The sequence below is a fragment of the Haliotis rubra genome, unplaced genomic scaffold, assembly GCF_003918875.1.
Source record: "Haliotis rubra isolate DU_JTF1 unplaced genomic scaffold, ASM391887v1 Scf44, whole genome shotgun sequence".
NCBI lineage: Eukaryota > Metazoa > Mollusca > Gastropoda > Lepetellida > Haliotidae > Haliotis > Haliotis rubra.
In genome coordinates, this window is record NW_025767124.1 from 3361037 (window position 1) to 3373517 (window position 12481).

At 43.4% G+C, this 12481-nt stretch overlaps 1 protein-coding gene across 1 annotated transcript in view; it reads left to right on the plus strand.

Annotated features, from left to right (window-relative positions):
- LOC124289410 (DNA topoisomerase 3-alpha-like) overlaps positions 1-12481 on the plus strand; it is a gene marked incomplete at its 3' end in the record, with an annotated part of 38022 nt that overhangs the window by 3038 nt on the left and 22503 nt on the right. Inside the window, 7 exon segments of the mRNA XM_046726031.1 lie at positions 498-573; positions 1044-1152; positions 1947-1998; positions 2462-2553; positions 4039-4114; positions 4116-4207; positions 8206-8251. Of these exon segments, the coding sequence (XP_046581987.1) occupies positions 498-573; positions 1044-1152; positions 1947-1998; positions 2462-2553; positions 4039-4114; positions 4116-4207; positions 8206-8251 (543 nt within the window).

A 12481-nucleotide genomic window follows, 5' to 3' on the forward strand; every position in this document is an offset into this window, starting at 1 on the left:
TTACTGAAGGCAAGTTTCGTTTCACCTAAAAATCGTCCGGAAGGCGGGGTTTCCGGATATACAGGGTCCGAGTAAACAGGGTTTGACTGTACATCAGGGACCATATACCGATGCTAAGGGCATCTGTGCATGTGCAATGCATCTGGACCACAGCCGGGGAAAACTTCGCAGGGGTTCATGGTGTATCGCTTCCACTCATTACACTGATTATTGGTATATAGTCTCTGTGTACATGTATCTTACTTAGTTGACTGAGAATGTATTATTTGAGGTTTGTAATATCCACACTGTTTCCTAGTTGCTGATCATGATGTGTTCAGATTTTGAACGTGTTAACTACCTAACTGACCAGACACTAGAGTCATTGATTTTTCTGTTAATATGGTATAGTAATCACAAGATGAACCTAAATAAGATTCACAAAAAAATTAAAATCTTTTACCTTATGTACAGTAATGAACCCTGTTTTGATTATGAAGATCATGTAAATGTTTCAGGAACTCCTGTAGTCCTACGTCTCTGTTTGACCTTCCAGTGTTTAAGTCTTGTCCAGACAATTATGTTGACATCAAGGTGAGCTGCACACAAGTTAACATTTATTGATTGATGGTCATGAATAGAATGACATTCGATTTTATTTCTAATATGTCTGCTAAAACTTAAGAAAATGAGATGGAATATTATTTCAAGAGAAATCGTTTTTGTTTGTGTTTGAATGATTTAAAAATTATTCAGTAGCAAGGAAATTCCAATGTGTGAAATATTTAAAAGTGACATATCACTTTGACTTGCAAAGCAGCATGCTTCTCATGAGGATAAGTCCACATATATTTTTAATCATTGTTTTGGAACATCACACTAAGTCTTCCCAGTATTATTTCATTTGAGCCTTAAGCCATGTCAAGCATGAATTGAGGCCAACCGACTATATACATTTGTCCTAGCACAGATAGTGCTCCACTATAATCACCATACTCCCCAAACTACTCTAACCTAGCACATCATCATCATCATCATGTTTTAGTTGATGTATTCATTTCCAGCGTACCCTGGAGCGAGAAATCAAGGGTTGCAGATATCTAGTAATTTGGACTGATTGTGACAGGGAAGGGGAAAACATTGGTTTTGAAGTGATCCAGGTCTGTCAATCAGGTAATTTTTTTCGCACTATCAGTGCAGTGGGGTTAAACATTCGCTCGTCACGCCCCAGACCCGGTTTCGATTGCCCACATGGGTACAATGTGTGAGACCCATTTCAGGTGTCCCCCGTCGTGATATTGTTGGAATATTGCTGAAAGCGGCGTAAAACCATACTCACTGACTATTCCCACTAAGATATTTACACCAGATGTTATTCGCAGTCATAAATTAGTAAATACTTATTGGGAGCACAGAGTTGTCTGAGGCATGAAGTTTTAGTCAATTGTTAGCAGTTAGTGTCACTCATTGGTTCAAATACCCGACACACTCTAATTATGATGCTTTGTGATGACGCTCATTTTGGTTTCACTATTGTTGTAAACATCCACAACCTGTCCAACTTTTAGATTTCCACCTACATTAAGCCGGCACTAAAAACTGGACAGAATTATTGTTAAAAGCAGCATTTATCCCAGCCAACTCATGCTTTGTCTTTTTTGTATATTTGTGATACATGCCGGTAAATTGTTTCATTTATTTACTCTTCTTTAGATGTCTTTACTTGATTTTGTGCTTGTCAACACAACCGTATGTGCAACCTTTGCTAATTTTTAGTTAATATTTTGTAAGTGGTGGTTGGGTTCATAAAATATTTGGGTTGGCAATAAACTTGTTGCATATCGAACTGATCAACATAATGTTTTATGTATCTACAGAAAATGTTGGCAGAACTTGATTGAAAAATGTTTATTAGCCAAAAGTTTAAATTATGTGTCTCCATGCATATATTTTTGTATGTTTTACAGTGAAGCCAAATATTGAAATCTACCGGGCAAGGTTTTCAGAAATAACACCTCAGTAAGTAATCCATATTTCTAGTGGTTGTAATTGAAGATGATTTTGAATTATCCCGATAGCCATAAAAATAACTTATGGAAAGGATGTGTCACTGTGTCAATTGATCATTTCATTTACTCTGTGAAGCCCATTTCTGGTGTCCCTCGCCGTGATGTTGCTGGAATATTGCTAAAAGCGGCGTAAAACCAAACTCAGTCAGTCAGTCATTTCATTTACTCCTGAAACATGAACCACCACTGAGTTTGTGCAATTCTCTGAAGGGGCAGTGGGGTAGTCTGGTGGTTAAAGTGTTCACTTGTCACGCCAAAGACATGAGTTCGATTCCCCACATGGGTGCAAAATGTGAAGCCCTTTTCTGGTGTCCCTCACCATGATACTTGAATTTTGCTAAAATTGGGATAAAACTAAACTCACTCGTTCGTCTGAATATATTGTAATGTGTGATTGTGTTGATACGTTGCAGTGCAGTGAATCGAGCAATCAGCAACCTCCAGGAGCCAGACAAGCGTGTGAGTGATGCTGTTGACGTCAGACAGGAGCTGGACCTCAGGATTGGTGAGCTATTGTGTCCTGAAATGCACTTTTTACAACATTTAGATATTGGAATGTATAACACACAGGTTAACTTAATCACTACCTCATGGGGTTACTTGAACCATGAATACATGCATTCAGACATGAGAAGATCCGGGTAAAATTGGTCTTCAGCAACCCATGCTTATTGTAAGAGGCGACCAACAGGATCAGGTGGTCAGACTTGCTGACTTGGTTGACACATCATTGCATCTCAGTTGTGCAGATTGATGCTCATGATATCGATCACTGGATTGTCTGGTCCAGACTTGATTATTTACAGACTGCCACCAACTAGCGGGATTACTGCTGATTTCGGTGGTAAACAACAACCCAAACCAAAACTAAACATACTGTCACGTCAGGGTGTTACTGTGAAGCATGTCATCAGTTTTAGTCAGATAATGAAACAAGGATGTGGATAACTTGTGCAAATCAAATCATCCCTACTTTTTGAGTGATATAATGTAATGTAGAGTAGAGACACAAGGTTTGGTTCATATTGCATGGGGAATATTACAGATGTTATATGATCACTGACTGAACAGAGACCTTGTCGGAGCTTGGTTCGACTTCACCCCCAGCTGTATGTAGTCACTGATAATTGAGGAATGTAGTGTATTCAGTGAAAGAAGTATTACAATGAGCTTGCAAGGGCATGGGTATTTGCTGATGGATCTGTGAAGGTGGTAATGTGATTCTCTGGTATTGCAACTTGTGTTTTGTGAGCACGGTGCCAATCACATACAACAATGTATGTTGGAAGATATTTGTTAATGTTAACCTCCATCATGGTTGATTTACAACTGACAGAACTGAAGGATTGCAAACAGTTTCTTATTTATAGGTGACTCATCATCTTTGCCATTGTAGGTTGTTGTTTTTTTGCACCATAAAAAATCAACCCACTGCTGCACTTCATAAAATAGAACATCTCTATCTTGATTATCTCTGATTTAATGGAAATAACTTTTGGAATTGTTGGGAAATTGTGTGAACACAAGCTGTTCATAGTGGTGAGCTGGTAAGGTGTTTTGTCTGGCATAGACAATATTTTTTAGCTGTGCAGAATATTCTTTGCTTCCTTTGAACAGTTTGATCAATCCCTTTTGCTAAAATCATTTGCTGCAGAGATGCCATCTACCTAATTGTTAGGGTTGTAGTCCATATGGAATTGATCAGAAGTCCTTCCTGTATTTGGCAAGTCTTGGGCTAGAGGACCCTGTTAACATGCAGACACAGCAAGATATTCTAGAAGCTATTTAAAATCCACACAGCAGTCAAACCATATTTACTTGATGGATGAAAACACCCAGCAGTACATGACTTTCAGCCCAGTTAGATCATATCTGGTGGTACACATATGTTTCCTGTGTCCTACCTGATATTCTTTATACCATCTAGTCACATGCCACTGGTACTCCAGTTTGTGAAATTGTTGTATAATTCCTTTATGTCTGCATTCAGGTGCCGCATTCACAAGGTTTCAGACCCTACGCTTGCAGAAAGTGTTTCCTGAACATTTAAGTCAACAGCTTGTCAGACGGCAGTTGCCAGTTTCCAACCCTGGGCTTTGTGGTGGAGAGATACAAACAGGTCCAAGCTTTTGTGCCAGAACCATTCTGGAAAATAAAAGGTAAAAGAAATATCAAAGAATAAAATATTGAGTGAGTGAGTTTTTTTGTTTTTACGCTACTTTTAGCAATATTCCAGCAATATTGGGGGACACCAGAAATGGCCCTCACACATTGTTCCCATGTGGGGAATTGAGCCTGGGTCTTCGGCGTGACCAGTGAAAGCTTTAACCAGTAGGTTAGCCCACCTCCCAAAACAAAATAATTTAAATTACGATTGCAATTAGCCAGTAGTTTGAATTTTTTGATATCTTGTAAGGCTTTCTTGTAAAAGGGATAAAATCTGTTGAATCTGAAGAGTGCAATTTTTTTTGCATAGATATGCAGCTTAGTGATTATGATGTGTCTGAGTGGGATATCCATGTCAGACTGCAGCAAGTTGCTGTAAGGGCAATAATCTTGAACATAACATGAAACCCCATTTTACTTGAATGCACAATGCCTTTCAGAAAGTGGTCAAATGTGACACATATTATATTTGGGATTACACATGTGAACAAAATTATTATAATTTTAAAACTTATCCTATCTCATGGTATGCACCTCTCTTCTTCTACGACCATGTGTGGAAACGTGCTGTAGGCCAAGTTGAATCAAAACTTCCTGACCTCTGCACCCACTCCGATAGCAGTACCTGTCAATCATCTCAATAAGCGTGCAGATCGCTCAGATGATCACGTGACGTTCTGTGCCTGTCATTCTCCTTCTTGTCTCTACACTGAGTGGACGTGTGTTGTTCTCTCAGTTAGAAATTTTTTCAACGGGTTGCATCTAGACGGAGATTGGACAGAGATTGGTGTACAACTGCTGAAAGTCCTTCAACTTCTAACTTGTGCTAAATCAGAACGCCGTTCAATGAGAGCAGTTCGTCGATCTAATCACCGTCCCCAGATGAAGATTTTTTAGAGGTTGCCTCAGACTCCTACTTGAGCGAGTATCTCTGTCGTCGCTTTCGTCCTAAAACATCTAGTCCCGTCTCCAGACAAGTTCTATTTCCTCCGAGAGTGGTAGTGCTAACAACCTCTGTAGCACAGTCTCGGCCTTCTACCTTGGTGATGATTTACAGACTCCTGGTTTGCCTCAGGTGAGTTTTTTCCAGTGCGCCGCTTTGGTTGAGTGCTCCACCCCCCTCTGCTATGGTGAGTGCGCTTGGTGGAAGCGTTCACTCTCATGCGGCGAGTGCAGTCAGTTCAGCGCTTTCAACCACATTGATCAGTTCGGCACTTCAACCTTTGCGCCGCTTGCTTCCAATGTGGCTCTTTCATATCTTCCTGACGTCAGGCATGACGGCAGTATCCAGTGCGGCGCTTTCAACACCTTTCCCGTACCTTGCACCACCTGTCTGTGAACCACCGCCTAGTTCCAGTGCGCCGCTTACTAGAGCGGCACTTGCTGTCCATTCATCACTTTGTACCAATGCATCGCTCTCACAAAGGGAAGAAGAGACCAGTGCATCGTTTCACTTCAGTTCACCGCTCTTGTTCGGTCCAACTCATTAGCCCTGTGCGGCGTATTCGATTGGATCAAGACTTCAGCCCAGCGTTCCGTTTTCGATTGGAACAACGATTCAACTTAGTGAATTGTTTTTGGATTGGAACACCTTTCAATCCAGTACACCATTACTGTATGGTACGACGTTTTAGACGAATGCACCGGTCCCGATTGACTCAGCGTTTTTGTGAATGCGGCCGAACCGGATCACCCTGCCGAACCAGGTCACTTGACCGAACCGGATCACACTACCGAACCAGATCACCTCTTCGATCCAGATCGTCTAACCAGCCTAGATCTCAGAATCGATCCTGATCGCCGCACCATACCAGATCACCGCTACAACAGTATTCCCCTATCCGACAGTGTTCGCTGAACTGTCAGCATTCGCCGAATCAACTGGTTACCTCTATGCGCATACTGACATCACGACTTGTTTACTAGTTTGGTTCGGCGCAGTAGAGTGCACCTTGGGGTTTGATTAGCTCATCTCTACACACCACTGCTTTCAGTCCAGTGTGACGCTTTGTTCCAATGCGCCGCTTTCATTCACTTCCTGGTTATCTACTAGTGCGCCGTTCGTATTCAGAGTGCTGCTTTACTCCAGTGCGCCGCTCTCTTATGTATCAACGCTTTCATCCAGTGCGATGCTTTTCTTATGTATCAACACTTCCATCCAGAGTGCCGCTTTCCTCCAGTGTGACGCTTTCTTATGTATCAACACTTCCATCCAGTGCGATGCTTTCTTATGTTTCAACGCTTCCATCCAGAGCACCGCTTTACTCCAGTGCGCTGCTCTCTTATGTATCATCGCTTCCATCCAGTGCACTGCTCTCTTATGTATCAACGCTTCCATCCAGTGCTTATGCCGCTCTCTTATGTATGCTTCCATCCATCATCGATTCCATCCAGTGCGCTGCTCTCTTATGTATCATCGCTTCCATCCAGTGCACCGCTCTCTTATGTATCATCGCTTCCATCCAGTGCACTGCTCTCTTATGTATCATCGCTTCCATCCAGTGCACCGCTCTCTTATGTATCATCGCTTCCATCCAGTGCACCGCTCTCTCTGTATGTATCATCATGTCGCTCCATCCAGTGCACCGCTCTCTTATGTATCATCGCTTCCATGCACCGCAGCTCTCTTATGTATCATCGCTTCCATCCAGTGCTCTCTGCACGGCTCTCATGTATCATCGCTTCCATCCAGTGCACCGCTCTCTTATGTATCATCGCTTCCATCCAGTGCACCGCTCTCTTATGTATCATCGCTTCCATCCAGTGCACCGCTCTCTTATGTATCATCGCTTCCATCCAGTGCACGCTCTCTTATGTATCAATGTATCAGCTGCTCTCTTATGTAAACGCTTCCATCCAGTTGCATCAGTGCACCGCTCTCTTATGTATCATCGGCTTCCATCCAGTGGCTATTCGGCTTCCATCAGTTTCAGCGCCTTCCAGCAGTGCACCGTGTATCATCGCTTCCATCCAGTGCTCTGGGCTTCCATCCAGTTCATCATCGCTTGTGTATCATCCAAGGAGACTGTCTCTTATGATTAAGGTATCATCGGCTCCATCCAGTGATCGGCTTCCATCCAGTGCACGGCTCTCTTATCATCGCTTCACTGTATCATGCTTCCATCCAGTGCTCTTTGCTCTCTTTATGATAAAGTGTCGCAGCTCTCTTATGTATCATCGGAGAGTTTGTACTGAAAGTTAAACAAGGGCAGGCTATTCCCTCTTGCCAGCAAGTTTAGAAGGAGAGACTGTCCAGATTAAGGTCTTCGACTTTTAATTCACTGCTGTCTTGATAAAGTTGGGGTGGCTTTTGCTTGTCAAAAGTTGTGGCTGAAAACCACATTACGGGACCGCCCACTCCTAGAGTTTTGTGCTGTGTAAGCTAAAGGGTTATCGAAGAAACCCATCACAAGTTCAGAGTTAGCATATCGGGAGTTGGTGCTTTCTCCTGGCCTCCTTGTGTTATGCGACCTCACGGTTGTAGAGTTGACACAGGGTAATCTGCGGCCCACCAGCCAACTCCAGGATAATGCATACCGTGAGATAGGATAACTTAAAAATTTAGAAATTTTACAATAAATTGTATATTTATATACTTATCCTATCTCACGCGATGGATGTCCACCCGACCTGCGCCACATCACAGATTACTGGACGCTCCAAGACGAGAATGACAGGCACAGAACGTCATGTGATCATCTGATCGATCTGCACGCTTATTGAGACGATTGACAGGTACTGCTATCGGAGTGGGGGCAGAGGTCAGGTGGTCAGAGTCCAGGAAGTTTTGATTCAACTTAGCCTACAGCACGTTTCCACACATCGTCGTAGAAGAAGAGAAGAGGTGCATACCGTGAGATAGGATAAGTATATAAATATACAATTTATGGTAAAATTTCCAAATCTGTTTTCTGGATATCATTATGTGTGAAGGTGCCATGCATACTAGCAATGAAAACTTACGTAATGTTTGTGAATATCTGGTTTACAGTGACTCATACTCTGGATGACATCAAGGCAGACTTCCTGTGGAAAAGGTTTGTGTTGGCATGTACCGTAACCATGTCTGCTTCTAACTGATAATGTTAGTAAAATGTTCTTTGCAATCTCTTTTATATAGACTATTTCCAGGGGTAATTGAGATCGGGTGGGCAGGCTCGCTGACTTGGTTGACACATGTCATTGTATCCTAATAGTATAATTGTTCAAAATCAGATGTCACCGAAACAGTGAGTGAGTGAGTATAGTTTTACACTACAATCAGCAATATTCCAGCCATATGGTGGTGGTCTGTAAATAATCGAGTTTGGACCAGACAATCCAGTGGTACGGGACCACTGCCTCCTAGGAGTGTTAGTGCTGTGTAATTCCTCTCCCAACACTCAGTAAAAATGATGATTTTCAAGCGGGAGACATCATTCGATGTCCCGACTAGCTCGCCAGCCTAGACCCATTAAATTTGCACTGTGACTGTCAGCCATCTCGACAGTGTGGTGGAAGAGCGTTGGACTGACAATACTAAGGCCAGGGTTCGAGCCGTGGCTAGCGTCGGAAACTTTTGCAAGCGTTCTACTGGTTTAGATAGCCCCATGTTGTAAGGCTACAAGTATGTCTATGCCTGCGCTAATATCACGAGTGTTCTACAAAACAGTTCAGGAGGTTCAGGGGATGATAGTAAGATCGAGCCGAAGTAATTATAAGGTGTGGTGCAATACACGAGGGAATCCCTAGGCTAAATATAGAACTCGTCTCTCCCGCCTGTGTAAGTTATAAGAAAACCTGTATAGCACAATGTATTTCTTGACTCCTTTGGGTTTTTTTTTTTTTTTTTTTGCTAGACCTCAACTGCCAAGTGGAGTTTCTTTATAGGGGGGTCAGAAAATCCCAATTCGTCGAGACTAGACTCGTAAGTCATGACGCCATCGATGGCGATCCATCGTTTCGTGTCCATGGGAGACAGTGACGTTTTATTGAGAGTGATACCATAGATTTTGTGTTTATCACTTCTCGCATTCAATTGGTGTTTGAACGTGCGTTTATCGAAGAGAGCCTGTTTGAAGAGGGTGTGCTTGATATGCTGTTTCACCACGTATTTCTTGACCCCTTTGGCTTTTTTTATTTCGTCGTTGTCGGCTTTCTTGATCGAATACATTTTAGGTCTTAACCCGAAGTATTCCACGATGGGTGACCCAGCACACTTTGATTAAATTTGAGCACCCGATGTGTTTTTGTCAGCTTCATGCCCAGCGATAAGTACATAGTTGTAGATTCCGATAGTGCACGACATATTTTGTCTTGTTCATCAAGTTCGGTACAAGGTTTTCCACCTTAACGAGTGTGTTATCTCCCAGCAAGTGTCGATGATAATCCGACATCCATTTTTGATCAACCATCAACCGTTCGGGGGCTAGCGGATAACTGTTGTGGGCAGCGTGGAGTTCCGCGGGATAGTCCAAATCCACTTCGAACAGGTATCCTATCTCTAAGTTTCCGGGGATGGCCATAATGTTTTTCGCATTAAAATTTTCTCCGTTAACCCACTCGAACCCCCCTGAGGCTAGATACTGACTCATAGCCCAGCCGTACAAATTGTTGGCATCGAGATAGAGGATGTGGTTGGAGGGTTTACTCAAGTCGTAGCCTTCCATGTATGGGTTGTTGGCTTTAGCGTCTCCCACACGTACTGAGCGGGATCGTCATTGTCCTGGGAGATGGTCGAGTCGGTTAAGTTGCTGTAAAAGCGGTCGATGGGTGGTAATCGCGTCTCCTCAAACTTAGACCAATCCTCCATGTACTCGTACGGGTACACACCCTTTTTTAACAGCAGATGTCGAGTCGCTGCGTTGGTGTATTGATGGGTGATGACGAAGGTATCGTTGGCCTTGACCAAACTGTCGAGCGATGACAGGAGAAATTGAGAGCTATCGATAAATCTCAGACCGTTGAGCGAGAAGAAAATGTATTTTTCCATGTTGTTGGGGATGCACGTTAACTTGCCCTCAATCTCCGAGATGGCCTGCATGATCAGGTGGGCATCGTAACCTCTCAAATTGTGAAACACCACGGGGATGGGGATGGCTTTTGAGTTTTCGATTTTGAGTTTTAGGTTACACGCATTGTGAGCGGCACCTCGGTATTGACCGGTGATGTGACAATGATCTCTCACGGCATCCCCATTCAGGGGTCCCCCGCATACGTGGCAATATCTAGCTCGTTGATGAGCGAACTCATCCTCCGGTGTCATATCCATGGAGGCAGGGTCTGACAAAGCTTCCCTGATTTTTCTCTCTTCGCGTTGTAAGACGTTTCAGCTGCGTCGGAACCTCGGTAGATCACGGGTGCATCCGTTTGTCCGTTGCATCGGACGACCACGTATCCGAACCAACAAGCTTCGTGTTCCTGCATTTTGTACGTGAAACTGTGTTCAGTCGTGTCGGGTGTGATGTGATCGACCTGTTTGATGAGGGCTTTAAAGTCGGCATAGATGACGTAAGGCACGGACATTTGATGTTTGTGATTGATGAATTTTAAGAGGTTTTTATTTTCTTGAGGCATGTCGATTCTGATCGCCGTCTCTCCCATGCTTCGGCAATCCTCCTTATGCGATTCCAGCAGGTCGGCTCGTGGGAAGCCGTGCAGACACCGTTCGCAGAAATGTTTCTTTCTGGCATGTTTCAATTGATCGTACAACATTTATTATTATTATTATATTATAGGATATTTATATAGCGCACATATCCACGCACTAGTGCATGCTCAAGGCGCTGGTATTTTTTCCCTCGATCATTGGATGTCAATCTCAACGGCACATCGCATTATCAATCTCAACTCCCTTGGGAGTATACAACTCTTGCAGCCACTAGGCGCACCTAGTTATTGTGGCTTTCTCATCCTAACGATCAACAGTCTGCTGAAACTTTTTATTGACGCGTAGTGATACTGATCGCCTTGCTGAATCATGAATAAATTGATCGTCTTGCGTCATCCGTCATTCGGGAGGGGGTTGATCCTGTGAACGAATGTTTTGTTCCCTTCGTGTCCGAAGACATTGATGGCGATGTGGTCATTCTGTTTTTCGATTTTAGCGATCTGGGAGATGGGGGTGGGGTTTGTCTATGCCGTCCCAGTTAAGCCCGTCATCTTCGGGATAGCTCGAAAGTCTGTTCGAATGTGCGTTGACCGGAAACAAAGCTGATCTGATCAAAACCCTCATATAATCGTTGCCTTTGTTTTTGACGTTGACCATGTCTTGTTTTTTCTTGTAGTATGGTGGCAAGTCTAGGTACGTTCCGCCTTTGAATGGTACGTAGTTTGCTATATCCAAATAGATGGTGTCGATACTTCCCACCACCCACAGGATCCCCTGTGATTCCATCGTTCCAATGATTCTTGTATTTTTTGTAACGAGGTATCGATGGTCGAAGGGATCGAGTCGGTGTTAGACTGGACGGTCATCCGCCAGCCTCGCAAATACTTACCCACGGCGTGGTCTGTCAGCACGAATCGCAATTCGACCGGCTGGGTGTCTTCCAGCAAGGTGAGCAGTTCGGCTTTCCTCATGCGAGAATAACCCTTCAACCCACCTTCTTTAGCTTGAACTTTGAGTTCTCGTACAGTAGGATGCTTGTCATATTTCATGTCGAGCAAGGTCAACAGTTCGGCTTTCCTCATGTGAGAATAACCAACCAATCCACGTTCCTTAGCCAACGCTTTGAGTTTGCTGACAGTAGCCATGTTGTATACCTTATGTGAAGTCAAATGTCTAATAGGTTGTTTTCAATTCGCAGATAACTCTGTCAGCCTTCTCTTTGATGCGTTTCGAAATGAAGCGCACATAAAATCTTTTTATAAATTTTAATTCTGAGTAGTCGGTAATGTTCGTTGAGATAATCTTTCTTCTTGTCGTAAATAAGTTGGTTTCGAACTACGTCCGCTCCGTGGGCTTTGCACAACCCATAATGACATTTGACCCCTATACCACATACTTTGCACGCGTAATTGACATGACCCTTTCTCGCACAGTTGGCATGCATGTGACAATATTCAGCCATGCAGCGTTTACCGCAGGTTGTGGGCTTTCCGAGCAATATCCATTTGCAATAATAAGTTGCCAAGGGCCACATGTTGTATACCATATGTGAAGTCAAATCATTAAATGAATGTTTAATCACCCACACACACATTCCATTCTCAGCCACAGGAATGTTTCACCACTGAGCTGACACACACAGCATTATACAGAAAGTAGGTCAGAAAAAAAAGAGCCA